The following is a 27,761-nucleotide window of genomic DNA, read 5'->3' on the forward strand; positions in this document are numbered from 1 at the left end:
CCCGCCGTTTTTCATCCAATAAATGTCGATGGGTAAATCGCCCTTATTCACCGTACAAGAGGCAGATACCATATCCTGCTCGTTGATGCGTTCCTCGCCAAAGTCGAAAGGTACTATCTGCGGCAAAACTGCAGGAGCGGAAAAGGATATGAGATGGCAAGGGAAAAGGATGCAACTGAGTTAGAAAAAATTAAATAAAAATTTCGGAAACGTAGATAATCTACATATTTCGCTCTAGGGCTACTTCTAACCATTAACGGCTAAAACTGCCCAATGCGTAGTCACGCCGGCGTTATTCGTCGCCACACAGCTGTAATTGCCCGCATGACGCGCGCGCACCGATTCGATGCTCAAGACGCTCATGCGTTGACTCATCTTTCCCACAACAACGCCATCATTGGTGTAGACGCGTCCACCGTTCTTAGTCCAAGCGACATCTATCGGCAGATCGCCTTTATTCACGGTACAGGAGGCGGAAACCATGTCCAGCTCGTTGACGCTGGCCTCGCCGAAATCGAAAGGTACTATTTGTGGTAGAACTGCAGGAGCGAAAAATGGTTTGAGAATGCAAAGGAAAGGGTGAGCAACTGAGTTAAAAAAAAAATTAAATAAACATTTTGAAAACGTTGACAACCCAAATATTTCACTCTAAGGCTACTTCTAACCATTAACCGCTAGAACTGCCCAATGCGTAGTCACGCCGGCGTTGTTCGTCGCCACACAGCTGTAATTGCCCGCATGACGCGCGCGCACCGATTCGATGCTTAAGACGCTCATACGCAGACTAGTTTTGGTAACAACAACGCCATCATTCGTATAGACACGTCCGCCGTTCTTAGTCCAGGCGACATCTATCGGCAGATCACCTTTGTTCACGGTACAGGAAGCTGAGACCATGTCCAGTTCGTTGACGCTCGCCTCGCCAAAATCAAAGGGCACAATTTGTGGAAGAACTTAAAAAACGCGCAAGATTACAGAAGATAGCTAGCGTTATTTGACGTATTTATTATGGGAGTAATCGTAACAGTATTCGCACGAAAAAATATTTGGCAGCCAAGGATTTGAATTGTATAAAATCGGTCATTTATTAAGGGTGATGGCCAATTTGAATAAAAAGAAGCAAAATATGCCTATAAAGGATTAGTGGAGCTCAAATCACTTAAAAACCTAAAATGTGTAAAAACCCATAATTTAAAGTTGTACGCTTTTTCAAAACTCATTCAAGTGTTTCAATATTTCCAATATTTCTAAATTCGCGCGCACCATTAACACTCAGCTCGGCACTGTGGTAGGCCACGCCAGCTGCGTTACGCGCAACGCAAGTGTAGTTCGCTCGATGCCGAGCATGTACCGACTCTATGCTCAACATACTAATCCGCTGCGTGGTTTTCGTTATTAGTATGCCATCGTTGGTCATTAGTTTGCCCAAGCCGCCGAGCTTGGGATCCGGCGCTGTGGTCCAATACAAATCGATCGGTGTATCGCCTTTATTGACAGTGCACGTGGCCGAGACCATATCATTCATGTTGATCGCCTCTGTGCCGAAATCGAAGGGCACGATTTGTGGTGGTACTATTGGATGGAGGAGGAATATATTTTACACGAAAGTTTATCACCAAAAAACATCTTAGACCCACGTTGATACTCGCGCACCGAGTATTTCACCTAATTCTTTTCCCAATAAAATGTTAAGATGAAAAAAATTACCGGTTGAGTATAAAGACGAAGCATCCTTAAATGCACGGGCGCAATGAACCGCAAAAGTTCAATGTGTAGCCGACGTACGACGATGCTTCATCATTTAATTTCATGACCGGTGTGTGTGTCTTTACGCGAAAATGATCAGCAGTGCAGCTATGACACTTACCCATAACTTGTACTTCAAGCGAGCCGCGCGCCGAATAGCCTTCCACATTCTTAGCCACGCAAGTGTAGGTTGCTTGATCGGAGTTACGTTCCACATTCTCGATAATCAAAGTGCCATTGGGGAAGACCTTCTGTTTGCGATTGATGGGTAAAGCGCGATTATCTGCAAAGAATTACATTGTTGGAATGTCTCTCCACGCCTTGAAACCACATTTCAGCTACTACTTACCACGTTCCCAAACTATCGAGTCAATTGGATAGCCCGCTACGGGACAGGTTACAATTAGGGTTTCGCCCGCTACAATAGCCTTCTTCTCCATCTGTCGAATGTAGGGTAGACCGTAGACATTTAATTTCGCTGAGTGTTCGGCAACGCCCACTTTACTCTTCGCTATACACTTGTAGAGGCCGCCGTCGTTCGCATGCACTGAGGTTATGTTCAAATAAGAAACAACATCTCCATTCACAGTCACATATTGTCCCACTTGGTAGCGATCGATATTTGCAATTTTCTTGCCATCGAGTTCCCATGAGATTTCGGGTGTTGGATTACCGCCTGCTACACACTTTAGAAATACGCTTGGGCCAGGTTCCATTGTTTCCTCTTGGAATGCCTGCCGTATAACAGGTGGATCGAAACGACCGCCGAGCTTCAGTTCAGCGCTTGCTTCCGCCGACTCCTGATCGTTGCGTACGAAACACTGATACATGCCCTTATCTTCCTTCTTCACCGATTCGATGCGTAAGACCTGATCGCTGTGCCCAATCGATTTGCCATCCTTCATCCAGCTGATTGTCTTGATGGGATTGCCGCTGTATTGGCAGGTGAAGACGGCAGGACGTCCAAAATCAACAGTTTGTGTGGGAGGATCGATTTTCGCGGAGAGTGGCGCGGTAACGGTGAGCACAGTTTCGACGCTCTCACCACCCACAGAGTTGTTCACAACACACAAATATTTGCCAGAATCCTCGACGACAGCATCTTTGATGATCAGCGTGCCGGAAACTTGTTTGACGCGTTCATTTAAGATGACAGCCTGTTTGCGTGTGGTGCCTTCAATAAATTTGTACCATCTGCAAACGTAGTGAAAGAGAAAGAGAAAGAGAGAAGACCGTTAATAGAGTTAGGAGTTCCTTTGATTTTAATGCAAAGGTGGTTAAAAATGAAGAAATGAAATGCTTGACGGTGCTGTTTGCGTTGATGATCAAATAAAATTTTGTTAAGCCCATCGAATGAGGTGAATGGGAAGAAAAGCTTCAGTAAACTTAAATATGAAGCTGGAGTAAAATTTCAAAGCAACATCGAATATGGCATGGCGCACAGGAATAACACAGGAATACTCACCTTAGCTTTAAACGATGAACTCGACACTTACCTCTGGGATATTTATGTTGTAGGTTGGATAAGATAGCATTTCATTTTTTCATTTTTAATCAGCTTTTTAGGAAAATTTTGGTGTTTGGGAGCTTCGAACAAACCTAGTACGACCTAACAAAAAGGAAAACATGTTGAGAAAAATATAAGCAATCAAAGATTTGCTCTTTTTAGATTTTAAAAAGTGGGCAGATGAAGCTTAACGGGGCTCTGGCTCAGAAGTGATGGAAAATTACGGTCATACTAAAAATGTGCGCCCAGACGTAAGATTATGGCATGAGGAGCAGCGTAAATTTCTAAGGCTACTAAAGTGTGTTTATTTACCTATTTTAGATTTCGAGCAACAAATGCTGGATCATAATCCGCAAACATTGGACAAGTACGAGGATGAGAAACCTAGAAACCTAGGGAGACTACTTATTTAGGTAAGGTAAAGTTTGATTCCGAATAAGCAAGTCATAGATATTCTTCTTGATTAGCGCGATAATCCTTTAAGAGCAGTTTAACAAAGCGCGTCGGTTGGACCCCAGTGAAGCCACGTTGCTCTCGAACTAATCTTTTCAATGCCAGGGGTCTTGCCATAGATCATAAGAACTAAATAAGAAACAGAAATGGCGATGAGAAACCTAAAATTGGCATTCCAGCAGTAGAAGGTGCAGCATACCATCCACATTGCCGACACTAAAGAACAGAAAATGTTTACTAACTGCAGTCGAGCTTCGTCCGTGAAGTAGTAGACCTTCCAGCGTATTTCAGCCATGAAAAAGCTGCTCATCAGCCATGAAAAAACACCGTCTTCCAGAGGAGACAGCATAAAACTGTAGGCTCGCCCAATTTTTGAAGATGCACCATAAATGAGAGGAAAAGCTCGGCCTAGAACGGGCCTTTCTTCCGCTTAAAACCACAAGAACGAGTCCGAAACATTGAAACGCCGCACGTGTTAAACCTCCGCTGGGCACCCGAGTCTGGCCAGACTGACTTTTTCGACTTTGGACGTTAATTTAACATATCTCTATTATAGTTACCGACTTGAACTTCCAGGTAGCTTCGTAAAATCTAATTTTATAGCGATTTATAGATATAACCTTTTAAAGAGGATCCTCGTACACGCCGAAAAAAGGCCAGACTCGGGTGCCCAACCGAAGGTTTTAAAATAGGTGCCCAACGGAGGGTAAATAAAGCTTGAAGAAGTCACTCTTTGGTATACCTATAAACTGGCACCGGATAGCCCTGTCCCGGACAATGCCCAACAAACGTTCCACGCAAGGGTATCTCATTAATCTCGATACTTTTCGTCGCAATGCGCGGTTTTACATGGCCGACAGGTTCTATAAAATACGGCATTTATCATCAAATATGCCATAAAAATCAGTTAAACTGCCTGGGTGCTTAAAATAATTCCAATGTATCTATGAATATCTACCTAAATAAGGGCATTGGGTATGCTTGAGCCTGACAAAGTATGGCAAAGCTGCCGCCCATGCGCATTGTAAGCTCTTGTAGGCGGTCACCCGAGACGGTAGGGGCGGCACTGCCAATAGGTTCTACGGAAACACATATTTTTAAAGAAAAATTTAAATGCCGCAAACTAGTAAAAAACATTTAACAAAGAACCACCTGAATATTGAAAATATTTGCGCAATAAATTGGTTTGGCAGGGTTCACGCGATGAATATTTAAACTCATTCCCGATGGATATTTAAACTTCTCTTTCCAAAAGCCTTTTGAAAGTTCGGAAAAATACAAACGTCTGCTTTACCGAAAAACGGGTGTTGGATAGGACTGTCCTTGACAAAGCATAGTCAGGCTATGACCAGCCTGCTGAGTCACTTCCTGCAGGCGACCACCGGAAATTTTAGGTGCTACACTACCAACGGGTTCTGGAGAAAGATATTTAATTTAAGATGAATGTTCAAAAACTTGTTTTCTGCAAACTGCCTGAAAGTTATAGTTTTCTCATACAAATGTAAATTTTGAAAGTTCAGTGCTTTTTTATCTCATCTTTAAGCTTTGAAAGTTAGAAAAATGCCACTTTCACAAAAAACCAACCTTATTATGGGCACCGGAAAGGCTTGCGCTTGACACAGTAGAGCAAAACTCTGTCCAATTTCTTTGACAAATGTAAAGCTTTTTGATTCGCCAGAGAATGTGGGAGCTTTAGCGCCAACTGGCTCTGGAAGTGGCATAAACAAAAATTTTATTCAGGAACTATATTTGAACTTTCGACTTTAATGACCTCTGTTGGGAACTATGGATTGACTTTAATCCGTTACTTACGCAGTATAAATCTGAACACCGAAAACTTAAAAACTTTTGAATGAACTGATTTCATTTATAAATAAAAGTTTTATCTACCTTATTACGGGCACGGGCCATGCTTGAGCTTGACACAATAAAGCAAAGCTTTGCCTAAAGTTGCGCGAAAATGTGAAGCTTTTCAAATCATTGGAAAATGTGGGTGCCTTAGCGCCAACAGGTTCTAAAAATTTTACAAAAAATAAATTTCTTAGATTTCAGCTCTGTTTTAAAAAACCTTATTTAGATTTCTTCGATTTTAAAGCTTTTATTTGTTTTGCACTACACAAATTTGCACTTCTAAAATATTTTACAGAACCAGTGAGCAGTGTTGCACCCCAATTTTTCAATTCATAATCTATCCAATACCTTATAATCGGCACCGGAAAAGCTTGAGCTTGGCACAGCAGCGCAAAGCTTTGTCCCACTGCGCGTATGTAGGAGAAAACATTTGAGTCCGTCGAGAATGTGGGAGCTTTAGCACCGACGGGTTCTAAAGTCATAAAATAAGCAAATAGAAAATACAGCTTAGTATAGAAAAGCACTCCGAGTAGACGAGCTTGAAAGCTACAAATGAAAACTGCAAAAATAAAATTTTTCGTACCTAAACACGGGCACCGGGTAGGCTTGAGCTTGGCACAGCAGCACTAAATCTTTACCTTGAGCTTCCACAAAAGTGCTACTCTTCGCTAAATTCGGAAAGGCGGGCGCTTTTGCGCCGAGTGGTTCTTTAAGGTGGGGAAATGTAAAAAAAGTAAAAAATGAGACCAAAAGTAACCGAAATTAAACAAAAACTACCCGAATGCAGCTTTTAAACTGCATGTAAGCTTTCATAAAACTTTTGATTTTTTAAGCCTTCACTAGCAAAACTGAGATTAAATCAATATTTATTTGTCCTTTTTTAAACTTTTTACCTAAATATTGGCACCGGATATGCTTGCGCTTGACACAGCAAGACAAGATCTTTGCTTTGCTTCTCGATAAATGTGCCACTTTTCAAAGCGGTGGGAAATGCGGGAGCTTTGGCACCAAGTGGCTCTTTAAAAATGCAAATTTGTTATGAAAATTATTTTAAAATTATTTTTACTAAAAAAAATTTCACAAAAAAATAAAACTCGTACATCAAAAAGTGCCCGAAATTTTATAAAAATAATATGAAAAAAATGTAAGGGGAACTTTTTCATAACCGCAAACTTTACCTTGTCACTGGCACTGGAAATGCTTGAGCTTGACACAAAAGCACTATATCGCTTAAACTTTTACCCATAAGTGTGCTTATTTTCGAGACGGTCGGGAAAGTGGGAGCTTTAGCGCCAACGGGCTCTATAAAATAAATGTAAATAATTCGCAAAAACAAAAACAGTAAACTAAGAATGGAAAACTGTCTGAGCTTCTTGGGTTACGTTCGATTTAGTCTTAAAATTATTAATGTGAATCCGAAATTCAATTAACTGCAATTTTAACTCATTCACTCTACCTGATTACAGGTACTGGAAAAGCTTGTGCTTGACAAAGTAACGCAAAGCTCTGACCAACGGCGCGCGTATATGAAAATGAGCTTGAATCGGTGGAAAAGGTTGGTGCCTTAGCGCCAACAGGTTCTAAAGAGATCGAATTATCATTATGGCATACAAAAGTTGCAGCTTTGCAGTTAAACATTAAATGAAAACTGCCCAAATGTGAGTTTTTTTTCTTGTGAAATAATTACAGGCAAAAATGTCGAAGATAGTGCACGAGCAGAACTTCACACTAATTTCGCAATTTCAAAGCTCTTTAAAACATTTCACAAATATTCTAAAACCTCTTAGCTTTTTATATTAAAAGCTTTACCTGATTATTGGCACGGGAAAAGCTTGTGCCTGACACAAAAGCGCAAAGCTTGCATTCACCGCACGCACAAAAATGCTACCCTTGGAATCACTTGAGAAAGTGGGTGCCTTAGCGCCGACAGGTTCTGCAGTTAGAAAGAAATGCATGTAAAATTTCACCAAAAAAATACGCTTAGGCAAAAAAAAAATTTAGATTAACAAAACCGGTTGGCAGGTGTTGCGTGGGTTGCTGAAAGCTACGAAATTTAAATATGTTTTACGATGCATCCGATGAACTTACAAGGCATTAGGAGAGGTACTTAGCTCAAATATCTCGGCCTAAATAAATTACATATGTTGCTGAATTTGTGGAATCTGCGAAACTTTGAGTAGAATTGATTTTTTCAGGAATTATTTTCAGTCCATTGCACCAAATATGATTCTGTCAGAGACTAATGATTTTACAAAATCGACCACTACAGACTATCAGGGTTTAACAGCTAGACGTTTAAGGTCACTGGCTGCTCCTTTTTTCGACAGCCCGGCGTGGTGCTCCAACCTAAATCCCATCAACTTTCCCCGTTACATCAACAGCTCTGGTTGTCTGCTGATATCTGCTCGTTGAAGGTCTCAAATGGTATCAAAACGGCAGTGCTAATTGATGAGTACCAGACGGGTACTTCAATCCAAAAACGGGGACTGTGCTTCCTCAAAAACCCTCATCCAGAAATCAAGCAAAATCAGAGAAGCACTTACATATTTGCTAGCTAACGGCTCTTCTTAAGCGGCTCTCAGTATTAACTAGAAATAAACCTCTCTCGAAGCTCGATTAAAATTGACTTCTGAACTATTAACGAGCAACGGATCTCTTCATTTCTTTTCATATTTCAATACTGTGCCAGCTTCATCGACATTTTCAGAATTCACTTGTCTTCAAATCTCCTACTTTCCGAAGCAGTTGGCAATATTTTTTTCACCCACCTAAAAATAGGCACCGGAAATGCCTGAGCCTCACAAGTCATCGCCAATGTGCTGCGACTGGCTGCATAAATAGTAAAAGTGCTGGCAACGCTGGGAAATGCCGGCGCTTTAAAGCCTACTGGCTCTATGAGAAAAAATTTGTATGATTGAAAATGATTATAAAAGTTGGTATGAAAAATGATGTAAAATCGTTGCTGAATGTTGAGTTTTGGAAAAAGAGTCAAATACATTTCCTTTAATAAAACTTTTCTTTACTTTCTTTTTGTTCTTATGCTCTAATTCTTACTGCTTTCTTTAAATGTTGCTACTTTAAAATTATTTTACCTAAAAATAGGCACCGGAAATGCTTGAGCTTGACAAAGTAGCGCTAGAGTGGAGTGAACGGCGGCTCGATTCGAAAATGTTTGTACCTCGCCTGGGAAGGCGGGGGCTTTCGAACCAATGGGCTCTGCAAAGAAGATGTCATGCAAAATAGAACATTTTTAGAATGAAAACCTTCACTATTTAGCTGAATGTTGGGATACATTTTTAGTAGGGAATAAAAAAAATTTTAAACGTTTTGGAAATTAAACAATCATTTAAATGCCGGTCGTACCCTTGGTGACAGGTCTTATTATCTGGCGCCGCTTACAAAACTGCGGTTAAAAAATTTGCTGACAAGCTACAATTCTCAACCTGATTTCTCTCCCGAGCGTTAGTTAGATAAATAAAAATATTGCCGTATGGCTCTTCACTAAGACAAAACACGATTAAACAAGGCAGAAATCATTTACCACAAGGGAATTCTCAGTTAGCTAAACCAATTAGGCTCTCAAAACAGCTCAGCTAGCGCTGGATGAAAATACTAAAATGGGAGGTACCACATGTGGGGCAGAGGCGGTCCAGAAAGCTTCAAAGTCTGCCAAAACTCCAACTCTCGTTAATAATGGGGATCTAAAACGGACCCTGCCAAGTGAGTTTCCATTCGTTCCTTCCTCACTACATGAAAATTAAACTCAACATAATTACGAGTCAGTTCCACTGTCTTGTTCAAGGCGAACCTGGAAAAGGCTATGCTGTTTCATCAGCTGATTGGCGCTCACTTGTCAAAATAAGAATAGCCCACCAAATTATGATACTTGTAGAATCGGTATCCGTTGTATAAACTCGAAAACATTTTCCATTACCTTATTATGGGCACTGGATAAGCCTGGGCTTGGCATAGCAATGCAAAACCTGTGTGCTCTTGTTTTTGCACTTCAATCAATATATATTCCAGTGAAAATGAGGGTGGCTTAGCTCCGACAGGCTCTAAAATTACAATTAAGGCGGGCGATGTGTATGAAAATATTTATAAAATAAGTTTTTTAAAATTAGCATTGGAAACTGCCATTGGGAATAAGCTTGAAACAATCCAAGGCGCGTTTTAGAAAAATCTAAGAGCTTTAAACAGTAAAGAATATAAAGAGATTTTGGTGTTTGCTTTACTTTTGCAGATTATTCTTATACATACATTCTTTATTAAGTCTTTTGCCTCAACTTTCCTGTGATTTGTGGCGCTCACTTCGATGGTGTCCTACAAATTAACAGATAGAAGATAGATAGAGGGATTTGATTTGAGGTTTGTACTTCGACCTTACGGCTTTTTGTACACTTCACTCATCACAGTACCTCATGCAAACCCAGTTCCTTTATTTTATTTTAGTTAGAGCTGGATTGGGCTGAGTGTATGCGCCTTTCTTCTGGCAGCATTTGGCCGACATGTCTCAACGTTTCTCAGCATTTTTATGGGAAGCCTTTTCATTGCATACCATTTCTCCCTCCTTTCATTCTATCGTTTACCTTCACCTTATTACCTTATTTCCCTTGCAATGGTATCCCAAAGGATGAATCTGATTTCTTCGTCCAAGTGTACCCACTCACTATTCTAACCTAACCTAACCTAACCTTTTCATAGCGGAAATGCTCTAATAAATTTGTTGTTAATAAATATTGAACATATCGAAACTAATCGAATGCAGGGTGGAGAGAATACAGAAGATGGCGGCTCCACGAACCGCTTAACAGCTCTCAGTGAATTTGACACAATCAGCTGATTGGCTGACTAAATAATATAATATTTGTATTAATTTGGTTGTTGTAGTGTTTTACATTTTTATTGTTATTCACGAGCGAATTTCTCCTACAACGTCGTTATTTTCCATACTTATTCAATGTTTCAGAAATACTCTCACGGATGCTGCATTATTATAATCCTCATTCTTGAATCAAATCCCTGAACCCAGTTCATTACGACGGCCTTGACCCAAGCGACGAACCTACACGTATTTTTCCATATATGCATACATATACATATTTAAATCATAGTCCATAAGCATATGCTTATGTAGTTGAAGTCCCCTCCAAAAGCATTTAACGCATGCGTCCTCTCTTTCTCCCCAAACGAATGTAACGCATACACTTGACCTAGAACCTAAAAAGCAATAAGTGTCAGGTACAATTAAGGTCAAGCCACAAGGTTACGATGCGAACGAAAAGGAATCAGCCAATCAGCTGGAGACAACAAAAACGAAGCCAAACAGCGAAGTCAAAATTAGCTCAAGGGCACGTACATACATACATACATACAAATATGCCGAATAAAGAGCGACTACAATACAAGTGTGAAAACTACCAGATGAAAGTGACAATTGGGTGGTAGGCAACCGACAGGTGGGTAGGCAATAACCAATTGAAGAGTTGCAGGGGTTTAAAAATGATACATACACACAACCAACAAAATGTGCGCCAAAATTCCAAATGAAAGTAAATGTACAAGAAAACTGCGGGTAGTGAGTACTGAAGAAAGTGTATGAAAATGCTCGTCAATGCTACGAACTTGGGCATACTAGCAATAACAATAGCAGCCGAACATGACAGCAACTGGTGACACATACAGCAAGAGCCGCCGCAGCAGAGGGGTCAGTGACCCAAAAACGTGACCGCCATTGTTCGACAACTACCAATAGCGCAACAGACGTGTGCATGAAACGTGCAGCGATGCAGTGTGCGGCAGCAGATGGGTTAATTCATTCATAACGGCTTTGTTGCCAAAGTCAATGCGTTGGAAAGTGATGGCAGCGGCGAAGAAAATTTATATTGTCATCACTTTTCGGCATGCGCGCGCAGCGAACCAGTTTTCAACATATTTTGTTATGGCCTACACTTTCTAAACAGAGATGAGCGAAGTCAAAACAGAAGCACGAAAACACGTTTAGCACAGCAACAAGTGACAGCGTGCAAGCGAGATGGCCAGATGGCCAGATGGCATGACGCGAATAATGCGATCAAAACACAAACACGCCGAGTAGGGGTAATTGTTTTGGGAAATTTCGAACGAGTAGCGCACATGCGCATATTCGTCGGGTGTTGTGCGAAAGAAACGCAGTGATGTGCGTACTGTGCGAGCAAGCCGACTGCTGTGCTGCCAAGCAGCTGTATATATGTGAAGTTTGTTTATGACACACATTTACGCGCGCATGTGTTGATTTAACTGTGGCGCGGCGCTTGTTTGAGCGATGGTGGACTGAGTAGCTACAACCCAAGAATAAACCATAAATGTTGTTGATCGGGGAGATGGAGGTGTGATTGTGTTTTTGCATTGCATTTGTGCATTTGTGCATTTTGTTGCTACTTCATGCTGATATTTGCGCTTTGTTTACTTTTGTTTTTGTAGGCGCCTTTATCTGTACTGACAGCCTCCAGGCAGCTGAAGTCACTTGTCATAAAGCCATCGACACATGCAGCACATACACACACACACACACGCTCATGTACGTTTACTTATATATGGAAAATTATTGCCGAGTGTGTGTATTTTGAGAACGAGAGTAGATATGTTTTATTTTTGTATCGGAATTCATGAATGAACACTGTGAACGTTATCGCTTGCCGCCCTGCTCGATGTGCTATTACTCGACTCGCTGATTTTATTTACGCAAATGAGGAAATACTAATTGGATGAATTAAAACACGTCGCGCTAGACGATGACTAAACCTGAACAGAGAACTTTGATGTGGTAGAGTTGAGTCACAACGCGAATTGATATTGCAAATTCACATCACTAATTTTAATCGATTGCTGAATATTGTTAAATATAACTGAATTTACTTAGTTTTGCGAAAAATTCTGTGACAAATTTTGCAATGTATGCGGCGAGAACAAATACGCAGAAAAAAAGTTCCGTTAGTTTTGCTTTTGTTCGTATGCATTGTCCACTCATAAATTATACCCAGTTTTGTGGCAAAATTCACTTGCTAACAATGGAGTGGGTAGCTAAGGAAAAACGCTTTGCACTTACATACATATGTAAGTGGGGTAAAAGTGCAAGTGAAATTTACGTATTGCTGAAAAAATTGAATATTTCGAGAATGTTTGTTTACCGCACGACCAAACGTTTTCCCCAAACGTCTGGAGTGACAGACAGAAAAAGAAGTGCTCGTCGTCGCGCGGTTCGAACCAGTGCAGTCATGAAAGCCGTTCGAGAAAGAATTCGCAAAAATCCCCTTTGAAAGCAGAAATCATGTCCACGGAAGTGAATGTATCGACCAAATCCATGTCTAGACCAATTAGAGATGAACTCCACATGAAAGCCTTCAGTCACTCAACTGGTCATCTTTTGACAACGCGCTTCAACTAAACTCGACAGATGCAAGCAGCCTCTTCGGTGGCACGCGGTCAACAGCCACAAAAATATACTTTTCACAGATGAGAAAATTTTCACTGTTGAGGAAACGACAAAATCTAAAGACGCAAACAATTATGTTTCAGAAGGCGTGGTGAAGCAGTTGAGCAATACTCTCTTCAATGAAGAGGGTTGGATCTTCTAGCAAGATTCCGCTCCAACCCATAAGGGAAACAAATGTTTATGCCTGGGTTCATAGCCGCAAGATTTTCCGCCTGGAAGTCCAGATCTGAATCCATTGGTCTACAGTTTGTGGTCAGAATTGAAGAAGATGGCCTGTCGAAAACCTCACAGAAATTTGGAGAGTCTCAAAAAACTAAACTGCTCATGCTGTAGTTCGAGCAGCTAATAAAATTTAAGCTGTCAGACAAAAATCTGTTCAGTGCATTTTACTTCTATTAACTCTCCGTTGGTCACCCTGGTCTGACCAAACTTTTTCGACTTTAGACGTGAATTTAACATTTTCTATCCATTTATGGATATAACCTTTTAAAAGGTTCTTCGAACAGGACAAAAAAGGCCAGACTCGGGTGCCCAACCGAAGGTTTTAAAAAAGTTGGGAACATTTTTTTAGGAGGGAGGAAGAAAATTTTAATTATAAAATGATTTTTTTTTAAGGAATCTGATTTCTATGCACTTATGATTGTACTCGAAGTATAGTCAACAAACTTTCTATGTCTGAAGGCCTCTAAATTTTTTTATTAGACGATAACTCATGCCTCTAACCATTCCGGTAAACAAAAAGTGAATTTCAAATAATTTATGTTAAAAAGGGCACCATTTTGTTATTTATTTTTCTTGCTAACCTAAAAATCGGCACGGGATACGCTTGTGCCGGACACAAAATAGCAAAACTAAGACTTTGCCGACGCTCAATGCCTGACCATTTGGTGTCAACGGAAAGTGTAGGAGCTTTTGCGCTAACGGGCTCTACAAAAACAACAGCAACCATTAATAAACAATAACAAATAAACCAGTCTGGCATTCATTCATAAAATGCTGAAGACAAATAGACTTATGTATGCATGTATGAATGTTTGTATAGGTAAATAAATATTCTAGCATGCATTTTCCACCTGAATGTTGGCACTGGATACGCCTGCGCTGGACAAAACATAGCCAAATTGCGCGCCTCCGCACGCTCGATCCAAGAGCGTCGCATATCATACGAGAGCAGCGTTGGCGCTTTGCCGCCAACGGGTTCTGTGTTGCAGACAAAATCACATTTAATTCAGAGATTTACTTTCAAATATTATTAAGTGCATATGCATGTGTATGTATGTATGTATGTAAGTAACGTAAACCCACGTCACTAAGGGAATGACGCAAGGAAACTGCCTGAAGTCGTTAGTTGCACATGCACACTATTCGTGTGTATTTAGGTATGTACTATATGTGTGCATATACACGATTAAATTGTGCCTACTTGATTAATATAAATTAATTTTTGTAAAGAAAAAGATCGGTTATTTACCTAAAATTAGGCGCTGGATAACCTTGGGCGGGACAAAGCAACGACAAATTCTCTGTGGCGCGTAATTCTAGTGGTTTTTGTACCAAAGCTGGCGTACGCGGCGCAGTGCTGGAGATAGGTTCTAAAATGGCAAGTCGATAGCGGTTCAAGGAAATAAAGTTTTGAGCGAAATGTTCCTGATTGAATGTTGGGCTAAGTATTTATTATTCATTTGACTCGGAGCTTTGATAAGCGAACTCAAATTTTTTATTGCTACAATTTTGCTTATGTTAAAAAAATCGTTTAAAATGCGTGCTTCATTTATTTATTAACTTCGTGGTAAAGAATTTAGTAATTTTTAAAGATAAAAAAGTAGTTTTTATTGAAAAGATAAGTTAGGGTAGGTGGAGTGATTGTCGTCTGACACATTTAGGCCTAAATAGTCCCATTGCGGGAGCACTGGAGCTCGTTCTTTACACTCCTGAGTCTTCTACGACCCCTGTGGATTTCATAAATTTTGTTAAATTCGGCAACCCTATTTGTGAGACCTCTTCAATGCTCTCCAGAAAGGCGAATCCGAGCGTGGAAAGCTTTTTTCTGTATAAAGGTTAGGTTAAATGGCTGCCTTTTCGAGTGTCCCACTTGAACAAATTTTCTAAATTTGTCCGGTGTGATACCATACACGAGGAGGGGAGGGGAAAAGGAAGAACGGGCTTTGGATTAGAGGATGACGACCAACAGTGGCGATTTACTTTTGCCTTAACCGCTTCAACCTACTGATGAATTTCACCAGACGTGTGATATTTAATCCCGCATATCCGCAAGTGTAGCGAAAAAGTGAGAACCCAGGAGTCTAAATCTTTGCCCGACGAGAGCAGGGCAGCTGAGAAGGAGGTGCTGAAATGATCCTCCTCCTAGTCCTCCAGACAGCTTTTGCAGATAGGACTTGAAGCAATCCCGAGTCTCACCGCATGGATACCTATTGGACAATGTTCGGTAAAAATACTAACCAAATTCGAGAGCTGCGACTTTGTTAGCCTTAGAAGTTCCTTCGAGCGCCCACGATCTACTCGTGACCAGAAGGATCTCGCGACCTTTCACGTTTGCGCACTAGCCCAGCGCACGCTGATTTGACAAGAGACCCATCTGGCACTCAGATCAGGTATATTTTAAAATATTGCGATGTTTCGCATAACAATTTGTGGCATTCAACTACCGTTTTTGACGGGTGTTTTACTAACTCTAACCATTTCAGAGTTTCCTGGCTTTCCGAGTAGACATATACTTCCCTCGTAATTAGGGGCCTCTTAATTAAGAGGCCCAAAATGGCCGCTCTTATGGCGATAACTTCTGCCTGAAAGATACTACAACAGACCGATTAGGCAAGTGGAAGGATGCACTCATGCTGAGCTTTTCAGAGTAAACTCTTCCATCATCAATCTTAGATCTGTCGGTAAATATACCGTCCGTTCATCAAGCTTAGATCTGTCAGTAAATATACCGACTCTATTCTCATCATCTACCGTACAATTGTCCCATTGTGGTAAAGAGTTTATTAAAATGGAGCTCTACACCGCTACAGAAATCTTTAGTTGCTGGAATAGTGGACAATTTTTGAAAGGATGTAAAATAGAGAGTTTTTTATTGAAAAGTTTCCGTAGTACCAGCCGAAATCTATTATTTTATATTTAATTGTAATTTATGAAAATGATTTAAGGCTAATAAATCAGCTGATTTGTTTTTCTTTCCGCCATGTCCATATGGCGTTCAGCTCAAAATGAATCAAGGCGAATTCATTCTTTGTTCTCTTTTTTGCCAATGCTTTGCTTTGACAATCAAATGTACAAAATATTGTTGTTGGCCCAGTGCCACCACCTGTAAATAATGCGCCTTGGAATGATTTGTTCACATTGAATTCGCCATTTAGCTATTAAGACTCTCAATAACTGAATTCAGAAACCTTTTCTAGCTACAAAAATCAATTTCCCACACAGCTTCGCAATAATTCAGTCTTTAGTTTATTACCGGAAATTGGGCGCTGGAAACCCCTGCGCTGGGCAAAGCAATGAAACGCTACTAGCGCGTGCCATATGCAAAGGCTTGCTCATTATGGAAGGAATGCGGGGTGCAGTGCTTGAAACAGGCTCTGAAATTCAAGTTACAAGATTTAGCTTTGGAATAAAGATCATAAAAAAATTGGAATTTATGTATGTACATATATAAAACCAAACTGCCTGAATGCAGTACCAAACTTAGAAAAAATTGGAAATCGGAAAATCAGCATAGTTTATTTACATAGGATATGCGCCACTTTTGAATTTTTTTTGTTTTCGAATTCAACGCACCTAAAACTGGGCGCTGGATAACCTTGCGCTGGACATAGAATTGCCGTTTTCGCGTTCTGCTCAACAATATTTGGTTTATAGGTGAGAGCATTAATTTTCGGTGATGAACTAGAAATAGGCTCTGAAAAAGTAGACACTTCTTAAAGCTAGGAAATTTATCGATAATCGTTAAATATGTAGAATAACTTAATAATTGTTATATTAAAAAAAATTACGAGCCCAGAAAAAACTACCTGAATGCGCATAGCTTTTTCATGAATTTATTTCAAAACTGTTTCATTTCGCGCTTACCGAAAATTTGGTGCTGGATAGCCTTGTGCTGGACATAAAATTGAAATACTTGAGTGGTGAGCAACGCTTAGTGGGCGCGCACTCACTGGAGGCACCTTGGGTGGCGTGCTGGAAGCGGGTTCTAGGAAACGATAATAAAAACTTAGCTGTTGATGGCCCTAAGTAGAGTGGAAAATATGAAAACTGCTTGAATGCCTCTTCGAGGTAACACAAATAAAACAAAGAAAATAGTAAAATCACGCCTCTAATTTAAGATAAAGTAATAAAATGCTTTCGCAAGTTTAAAAATAAAATTTACTTATTCTTCAAATATGGATTTAAAATTATATAATTATAATTTTACCTATACACTGGTACAGGAAAACCTTGCGCAGGGCACAATAACGCAAAAGTGCTGCCCAAAAAATAACTTTTCACATCGAATTTCGAAAGTGAAGAAACCTTCGGCATGGTACTGCTCACGGGTTCTAAAAAACAAAGTCATTTGCACAGAATAAACGTTTAATCATACAAAATGGATTCATTGAAAACTGCCATGACAGAGTGGGAAGCCGCGATAGGCGAGTTGAACTTCTTCATATAAAAAATACTAAGAAATAAAAAGAAAAAAGCAATACTGTTGAGCCAACTAGAAATTGATAAATCGAGAATAGGCAACTATGTTGGAGAACAAAGAGCAGTTGCTTAAGGCTATTCGCAATCACACCGTGTGAAACCGACCTAATGCTATTACTCAAAACACATTTTCCGCTTACCGATAGCTAGGCACCGGGAAACCCTGTGCCGGGCATAAGATACCCAACGAACCACCAAGCTGTACAAATTCAATGCCGGTTTTTTGAATGAGAGCTACGCGTGGTGCAGCGCCACTAATAGGTTCTAGAATTTTCAACAATAAAATGGAGCTTATTTAAATTTGCAAAACAAAAAAATTATGCCTAAGAATATTTTGAAAACTGCCTGTTTTAAACTAGACTCTAACCTGATGTTAAAATAGGCCTCTTCAATTCCCCAAGCGTTAGCAAATGGCGAATAATTGAAGTAACAGGTTTAAATAGACTTAAGGGTAGCACTGGAAAAGAGCTGCCAAATTTATATCTGTTTGGAAGCAATTAATGAGTATTAGTACCTAAGACCGCATTCATTCAAGGAAACATTTGTTGCTTCAACTCGTTACTTGTAATGCTCGTACTCTGTCCACACCCTCTGTGTTCTTAATGTTTTTGTTGGCTATAGCCTAAAAACTAACACTTGCAAGGTGTGCGAACGCAATGGGAACATTAAAAGAGCGTTCGGAAAGTCTCCCTATGTGAACGCGGTCTAATGAAACTCTCTTGAAAGAGAGTTGGAAGCATTGAAAATAGTGAGTAATAACAGTTTAATGTATAGCCATAATCGCACATCTTACTGGATAATTTTTGTTTTTTTGTTGCTTTCACGTGCAAATTTTTCGTCAAATGAGCAGAGCCGAGAGATAGCGAGCAGAAAAATGGCGAATTGAAGGCGCCTAACATTTTGAAAACTACCGGTTATAAATTAGACTTTGAACTAAGGCGCATTCATTAATGGTGCTGGCACTAGACCAACAACAATATTTTGTACGTTTGATTATCAAAGGGAAACATTAGCGAAGTACAAAACAAAGAATGAATTCGTCTTGTTTCATTCTGAGCTGACAGCCAATGGACTTGGCGAAAGGAAAAAAAAACAAATCAGCTGATTTACCGAAACCAAATTTAATTCGCCTTGCATTGAATATTTAACAACAAAAAAATTGTTTTTGGCGTCTAAACATTACCTAAATACCGGCACGGGATAGGCTTGAGCTGGACAAAGGAGTGTTTGACTAGCGCCCAAAGCAATATCTACATTTCGCGTTTTATCGCCGGAAGTGAGACGTGGACTCACACTACCAACGGGTTCTAAAATTTCCAAAAGAGACGAAATAATTGGAGACTAATACACAAATTTTATATAAAATGGTTTTAACGTAAAGCATATAAAACTGCCTGAATACTGGAAAAAACTCGAGTAGGAAATTATTAATTACAGAATTATGTAGCTCCATGAGTTCAATTGGACAAATTCGCCAGAGCAGAGTTTTCTAAACACTTTTTTATTAAAAGATTGACTACCAGCTATTTACCTAAAGAGTGGAACTGGATAAGATTGCGCTGGGCATAGGAGTGTTACGTCGGATGCATTTCGACCGCGCACTTTATTTAACTCATCGTAGGCATTGATTTTTGGGCCTACGCTAGCCACGGGTTCTATAAAAAGGTTTATGAAGACGATTATGCGGATGAAATTGAATATAACAATAAACAATATTAAAAACAAAAAACGCGCTGAATGTTGGTTTCAAACTTACATTAAATGTACTATAAATTGAGCTCAAATGCGTGAAAAGGGCGAGAAATTTTAAATGCCAAGTCAAATAACGCACTTTCTGATGCAAATACGCAAAAATTGGCACATCTAAACGCGTTAAAAAAAATTATGAAGCAAATGCGTTCCAAAGTGACATATTTTTTCGTTCTTCTCATCTCTGTCAAAAGTTAAAGCGAAATCATAGAAGGTGACTTTGCTAGAGCAAAAATAACATTTAAATGAATTTTGTTCTTGAAATTTTATAGTTTGATTGTCAACTATCTATTCTATCTGAATGTAACTTTGACATTGAAACCAGCAAATCCCCAGAAAAAAGAAATCAGCTGATATAGCGCATTCACCTTACATACATATGTGGATTCGCCTTGCCTACAGCCTTTATTTACCTTCCACATTTGACATTTTGCCCAACAATAAGAGTGTTGTTTTAGAAATAATTATCCCGGTTACAGCTGGCTAGTCGCGGTTTTTAATCGCTTAAAAATTATCGCCTCGATTTATGCAGTTCTGAAGTATAGCGAAAAGTATGGTAGAAAAGTAAAGAAACTAACCTAATAGCACGACAGAGGTCTAAAAATGAGACGCCAGCACAGCGAATTGAGTACCGTAAGCGGCGCACTCCCCAAAAAGTTACATTATTTTTCGCGATTTTCAGAATTCGGAATGCGTAACTATGTACTCTATCATCCTTGAGACGCCAAAGGAATGCGAAAAAGCAGTGCTAACACGTTTAAGTGACTCATTTCTAATTTTATAAAGCATTTGGACTCAATGTAAATGCAATATTAGAATTGCATTAGTTATTCACCGAAACAATGGCACCGGATAGGACTGCGCTGGACAAAACAGCGTGAAAGTATGATTGATTTGTGCCTCAGCATTTTTCAGACGATTCTCAACACTAATTTTTGGCGCCACACTGCCCACAGGTTCTATGCAGAACATGAAAAATAGATTAGAGTTAAAAGAAAAATTATAATTTTTATAGTTTTAGAAAACTGTCTGAATACCCATACAAATGCAAGTAGAAATACTTTTTCAATTAAATCATTAAATTTCCAATCAAATTTTTCAACTAATTTTAATTTTTCAGTTCAATTTAAATTTTTACTCCACGAAAGCAAAGTTTAGAATACCTGTAGCTTGGCACCGGATAGGACTGCGCTGGGCAAAACAGCGTAGAGGTAGCACCGAATTTAGCGCCAGCATCTCGCAAACGTTCGCCTACACTAATTTTTGGAGCAACGCTTCCGACAGGTTCTAAAAAGATGTGACAATTGACGACTTCATACAAAATTTGCACTCAAAATTCCTAATTTAATCTCTATCAATTTGCTAAAATGTTGTACAAACTGCTGAATGTCGGAATTTGAAAGTAAAATCTAAGGAATTTTTTTAATGCGCACACAACTCAGTTTTAATTGGTTAATTTCATGCATTTCATTACCGTAAAATTTCTGAAAATGAAAATTTGTGACAACTGTTTTATGGTAAGAGCTGTGATGACCTACAAACCCTAAGAAAAGCTTGAAATTCCAAGGTGAATGCATTAAAGATGACATCGGTAAATCAGCTGATTTCTTTTATTTTCTTTCGCCATTTCCATAGGCTGTCAGCCCAGAATGAAATAAGGCGAATTAATTCTTTGTTCGTTACTTTAACCAACACTTTGCTTTGACAATCAAACGTACAAAACCTTGTTGTTGGCCTAGTGCCACCTGCTAATGAATGCGCTTTTGATAATTCGGCTAATTTTAAGCTTTTTTCAGCCTTGATTGTGGAGTATTTATAATACAATGCACTAATTTATCTTTTGAGGCGCAAGCATCCAAACCTTGATTTTTTTTTTTTTGAGGTTAAGGTTTCCCCATTATTAGAATAAACCGCATACGACTTAGCAAGGTGCTTAGATCTGAGCAATACAAATATTCAACAATTTTATGTAGAATACTGTGGGGATAACTCAACCTCAACATATGGGTCTTTATTTTTCTGATGTTCTGCCGTGCAATTGACATATCATTTTTTTTTTTTATAAAGTGTTACCGAAATAATGGCACAGGATAAGATTGTGCTGGACAAAATATGCTTAAAGTAGCGCCAATGGCTGCTTCAGCATCATTACGGCGGTTAATCAGATTAATTTTTGGTGGAACGCTGCCGACAGGTTCTGAAAAAATTTTCAATTTGAACATAAAGTTTTCTGTTTCATAATAAAAGAAAACTGCCAGAATGAAGGATACTAACGGGATTTTTATATTGGCTTCAACAATATTAAAATTCGAAATATCTAGATTTTCTTATTCAAGGCGCATTCATTAAAGGTGGTGGGGTTAGACGAACAACAATGTTTCGAAGGTTTCATTGGCACGACAAAATACTGGCAAAGCAGAAAGCAAAGAATGAATTCGCCTTGTTGAAAGAAAAAAAAACAAATCAGCTGATAGATTCGCCTTGTTCTTACTTCACCAATTTCAAATAAATTTGTTTATGTCAATTTAGAATAGAAAAACTGCTGCAAAAATATATTTTCTTTAACCGAAATATTATTTAAATATTACCTAAATACCGGCATCGGATATGATTGTGCAGGGCAGAAAATGCTTAACGCCGTATTAACACCCGCTTCAGCATCTTTACGCCGATCACCGATGCTTATCTTTGGTGCAACACTACCAACTGGTTCTATTGTACGTAAAATAAAAGTTTATTCACTTTAGACAAGATGTGTAATTTTATGAACAAAATGAATTTTTTAGCTTAAAAACTGCCATGAATAATTAATACGCTACGAAAACGAAATCTGCAAACTGTTGAGCGATTATAGGTAAAACTTTTTGCCACTACAAATTGGAACACAACTTTTGAAAGGTCAATTGAATGGCTGTAAGACACACAATTAGTTGAAAGTGAAGAAGAAGAGGTACTTTTAAATACCTGTAAGCTGGTACTGGAAACGATTGGGCTGGACAAAAGAGCGCCACGCTTGAATTGTTTGCGGCACCGGCATTTTGCAGTTGTGCGGCTATGCTAACTTTTGGTGCAACACTGCCGAGAGGTTCTACGGCACGAAAATTAGTTGATTTAATAGTAATGTTGGGAAAATGAATAGGATTAAGTTTATTATTTTTAGAGGTTAACTTTTATATGCCTGAATGTTGAAGATAATTTAACTTTGAGCAGACAAAAACGAGAAATTAGTTTAAAATCAACATTTTTTTCGCACGTCTTACTATGGATTTAAAATTAGTTTTAATAACATTTTCAAAAGTGACTTTTTTCAATGGACTCATAAGGCTGGTAAAGAATTTAACCCCAAAAGGAATTTTAGAAATAAAAAAATAATTTTAATGTATTTAAATTTGCGTGAAAAACTTGCATAGTATAGTTGTTTTTGTAGATGCATAAGAACTATCTATATCGATAACTATGGTTTGACAGCTGGGAATGGCAAAATATGTTTACATTTCTGTAATAAGTAACGTGTGGAAAGCCAGCATGAATCGTTTAATGGTAGAATAAGGCTTTAAATTGTGGAAATATACTTTGAAAAAAAAAAAAATAAATAAAAAAATAAATAAATCTGTTCGCGCAGTTCATAAGTTCATTCGCTTAACAATCGAATCTAGTTTGTGAAAACTTTCGTTCCACGTTCGTGCGATTTAATGCCTCTGGACTACTTTTTAGCAAAACCCAACTGCGTAGATGGATTGGGCACGTACTGTGCATGCCGAAAGAGCGGCTTTTATTTTAACACCCATTGGAAGAAGAAAAAGCGGGCGCCCACGAAAAAAATGATTAGATGACGTCGAATCACATCTTAAGGATATGAACGTAAACAACTGAAGAGATGAATAAAGTTGAGAAAACTTGTTGATGAAGCTTTGTGAGATGTGAAGCTAAGAAGAAGAAGAATTACGTTCTAGTGATCTATGTTAAGTCATTAGTTTATGCTGGCAAGCAACTCCTGAAGCATTGGAAGCTAATATTCTAGCCACCATGTATGCCATTCGGCCAGATTTAATGGAAAAGTAGTCAAAAATTGGCAGGCATATGCTGAATATCATATTAAAAAAATGCTATGAAATTATCTAATATACCAGATTATCATAAAAAATGCATTCCAAAAATATCTCTGTTTTGTTTTATCATTTTAAGTGCTAAAGCTACTAAAAAAAACACCCAATATTTATCTGATAGCTATTATCATTTGCGGAACGCTCATTTAACCATAACTTTATAATTGTTTAGTTGAATTCGTTGTGTAGTCTATACACCACTTAATGTTATAGAGCAATTTTATCGGTAACTGCATCGTAAACTGCGCAACACTGCCTATCATCGATCACATCTTTTAGCAGTTCGATTAATTATACTGACAAAATTTCCTAACATTTGAAATCATAACGGAAAAGTCTCTACCGACATATTGCTTTTTATTTTCACTCCAATAAATTATCGGTGGAATTTCTTAGATGTTCTGATTCAGACAATCAGCTGATTTTTTACTGTCTACTAAATTTTGTCTTTACTTTTACGCTAAAATAAAATTCATTCACCTATAAATCGGCACAGGATAGGCTTGAGCAGGACACATAATAGCTAGACTACGATTCTGCTCGATACTATCGTGATTATAGCCATCTTTTTTATTAACGCGAGGCGCCACACTCCCCACGGGTTCTAGTTTGAATATAACAGGAAACATTTTTGAAATAATAATTTTTGAAAATTAATTTGAGAACATTTTTATAGAAAAATTAAAAAAAGAGGATTTAGAAAAATGTAAACAGAACTACAGAATGTTGGGAAGGCTGGTCTACAGCTGAAATTTTTTAATGACTTTAAACGATGTTTTTCCATCATTTTCAAGAATACCTATAAGCAGGCACTGGGTATGACTGAGCAGGACATTGTATCGCAATCGTGTAATTAACCCTTATGCGATCGTAATTTATTTCATCTTTGCGATTAACGCGCGGTGCAACGCTGCCAATTGGTTCTATAAGAAGTTGAAAAGGAAAACATTTCTAATAAATTAAAAAAAAAAAGCTTTTGGCTCAGAAAAAGCATGCCTGAATGTTGAGACGAGTTTATATAATTTTAAGAATTATTTTTTGGAGCAAAATTACATTTCTTCTATTTAACTAAGTATGTAAAAATGTCGTATAGCGATCTAGTAAGCTTTCAAAAATAGTTTTTTTTTTACTATAAGCCTAACCTTCGCAACCATCAGTCAAATTTAGTTCCCTGCATTAAAGATCACATTCACCCACCTATAAATCGCCACTGGATATGATTGTGCTGGACATTTTAAGGCAATAGGTTTGTTTTCTGCCACACGTTCGTGACTGAATTCATCATTTTTATTGACTTTTGGAGCAACACTGCCAACGGGTTCTGAAAATATTAAATGAGAGTTTTGCCTTGGGAAGTAATCATTTTGAAAAGCAAAATAGCCAGAATGTTGGTTAAAGTAAAGTTGGGAACTGGGTGATCAAATTGTTAAATTTAAATAAACAGACCTCGTAACCACCTTTGTGATTAATAATCTACGTTCGAGTGGCTTAAACTTCAGAGTAATACTTCATGACTTAAAATATGCGCATATTTTCAGAAAAATCAAGTGTATTTATTATGACAAAGCTCTGACTAAGAGACCCCTAAGCCTCATTTCCAAATGGAATCCTTAATCTTAAAAAAATATTTCTGTGATTGAAATCAAACTGCAGATTAAAAATTAGTCGTTTCCAGTCGTTTCTTTCTCGTGCTAACCGACGCTAGTTGGACACACCAAGTGAAGCCAAGTCTTTCTCCGCCTGATCTTTCCAACGCAGAGGAGGTTTTCCACTTCCTCTACTACCACCAGCTGGTATCCCATCGAATACTTTCAGAGCCGGCGTGTTTGTATCCATTCGGGCGACACAAACCAGCCGATGAAGTCGCAGGATCTTTATTCACAGCGGTATGTCTATGCCGTCGTAAAGCTCTTACAATTCACTGTTCCATCGCCTGCGATACTCGCCGTCAGGTCAGAAAATCTTCCGCAGAATCTTTCTCTAAAAACACCCCAAGTGACATCTCAGCGGACATTGTAAACGTCCAAGCTTCTGATCCATACGTTAGAAGACACGATGAGAGCCTTGTAGAGCCTTAGGAGGACCTAACTAATTAATTGCCTACTTACCCTAAAGTAGCACTTATTTGCAAGAGAGATTCTACTTTGCATTTCTGGTTTCTAGAAAAACGAAGTCTCTTACAACCTCGAAATCAACTTGTGGATGCCGATACGTGCCAAGCCACTGTAAACAGTCTAATCCTTTGCTTAAAGGGAGAGAGAGTCCTAGGATCGCCACTTTGTCACTAGTCAGTTCAGCCATGCGCCAGAACACGGAGTTTCTAGAAACATCGCAATCGTAAAAATACTTTTTTAAACAAGTCTTCTGGTATTGAATCCAGATAGGCAACCTCGTAAGAGTTTCCAACATAAAACAAATCTAGAAAGAGCCCAAAATTACTGCGAACTGATGATGGACTCCTACAGAACGTCGCCCTGTTTATTGAGCATGAGGTAACGCACATACGACTCCTCCCACGCCGACATTGTGAAGCTTTTAATATCTAAGGGACCACTTCGCCGAAGTGCGTATTAGAGAAAAAGTCAGCTGGATTCACCAAACGATTAGGATGATAAAGAGAAGAGAAAACTCAGTAGAAATCTGCTTTTCGCAGCATCGCGATAGGTACTTGTAGCCCTAGCTGAACTTCTTGTAAGTAGATCAAACTTTTATGAATTCAACTTAAATTTTTCAAGAATTTGTGTAGATTTTTTTATTATCAAATTGATGAACCAAGGGAAACAATAATTTTCTTCTGGAGTTTCTTCGTTCCCAAGTTTATTTAGTATTTTTTTAGTATTTAGAATCTGTTATTCTTTACCTGTAAGCAGGCATCGGATACGATTGAGCAGGACAGAGCAAAGCAAGTGACTTGTTTGCTTTCCCTAAAAATATCCCTGCTTTGTCTTTTATCTCGACTTTGGGTGCGACTGAGCCAACAGGTTCTGCAATATTTAAGGTGAGAAGCAAATTATATCCCTACTTGAAGTAAAATATACAGATATCTAAGCGAATATAAACTTTAAGTAGCTGAATGTCGGGTTAAGGGTGCAAAACATACTTTGTAACGAAATCGAAGAAGAAAAAAAACAATTCCTAAGTTTTCAAAACATAGAAATATATTTCTGTATCTGCTATAACACAATTAGGTAAACATGGCTGAAAGAGGTATTTTTGGTGTAGGAATTGAGCTTTGAGTTGAACTCAAAAAATTCACTTAAAGGATACTTTTTACAACTGTTAAGTTTATGTAACCGAAACTACGTCAGAAATATTCCTCAGAAGTGTATGAAAGGTTTAGCTTGGCTGGGGTTGCCGGCACATCACACAAACTGTATGAAAGCTTACTTAGACTTAGATGTAGTCCATTGTGTTGCTACTAAAATGAGCGCTTCGAATTTTCATTTTCGCCTAATATTCACCCATGGTTCAGGAGTTGCACAAGTTTTGAATACTACGTTCTAAATATAGATCTACAAAACATTCGAAAAAGTACTAATAGAGACATCGGTATTGCGTATAGTCCAGAGCGGAGCAGTGACAAAAGTAATGCACAACTGTTCCTCATCTATGCAGCTGCGATAGAAATCGTCGCATAGCGAGGCCATCCTCGTACCGAGTAGATCCATTAGAAGTGGCCGGATATTATGCAAATTACACAGCTGATGAGGGAACCGGCTAACATATTTTTCATTGGGTTTTAAAAAAAATCTCCTTATTATCAGGCAGAAAGATTTCATCAACCGCTTCAGTAAAAATCGATCTAGGCCAGTACTTAAAATGAGCTACTGAGACGACTTTGCTTTAGACGCAGTTTAACACAAAGGATTCTGTTGCTTTCTTTACTGCTTCGCCCGCAGCATTGTTCCCAGGGATGCTCCTGTAATCAAAATCCCATACTAAGCTTGTGTTACATCGCTTAAACAGATCGCTCGGGATTTCCCTACCTTCGAGTTGCTGCCATTTGCATGTAGAGATTTAATATCAGCTGGGACGTCTCAAGTGTTATGGTAAAAGGTCAATCAGTAGCGATAGAGTTTTTGAACCAATAAGCGGCCTTCTTTATTGCGGGGAAGGTTGAGACATCTCGGCCATTTGCAGCTGAGAAGAAAAGCACATGCGCTCTGTCCAACCC

The 27,761-nt window shown here is 38.8% G+C and overlaps 1 protein-coding gene across 1 annotated transcript in view; it reads right to left on the reverse strand.

The window, feature by feature from the left end:
* The window catches only part of LOC128867720 (cell adhesion molecule Dscam2), a 245,634-nt gene that overhangs the window by 78,296 nt on the left and 139,577 nt on the right, over positions 1–27,761 (reverse strand). The window contains exons 7-8 of the mRNA XM_054109170.1: positions 2,096–2,940; positions 1,868–2,029 (exon numbers count right to left, since the gene is read on the reverse strand). Coding sequence (XP_053965145.1) covers positions 1,868–2,029; positions 2,096–2,940 — 1,007 coding nt within the window. The remainder of the gene's footprint in view (positions 1–1,867; positions 2,030–2,095; positions 2,941–27,761) is intronic.

Source organism: Anastrepha ludens, chromosome 6, assembly GCF_028408465.1.
Source record: "Anastrepha ludens isolate Willacy chromosome 6, idAnaLude1.1, whole genome shotgun sequence".
NCBI lineage: Eukaryota > Metazoa > Arthropoda > Insecta > Diptera > Tephritidae > Anastrepha > Anastrepha ludens.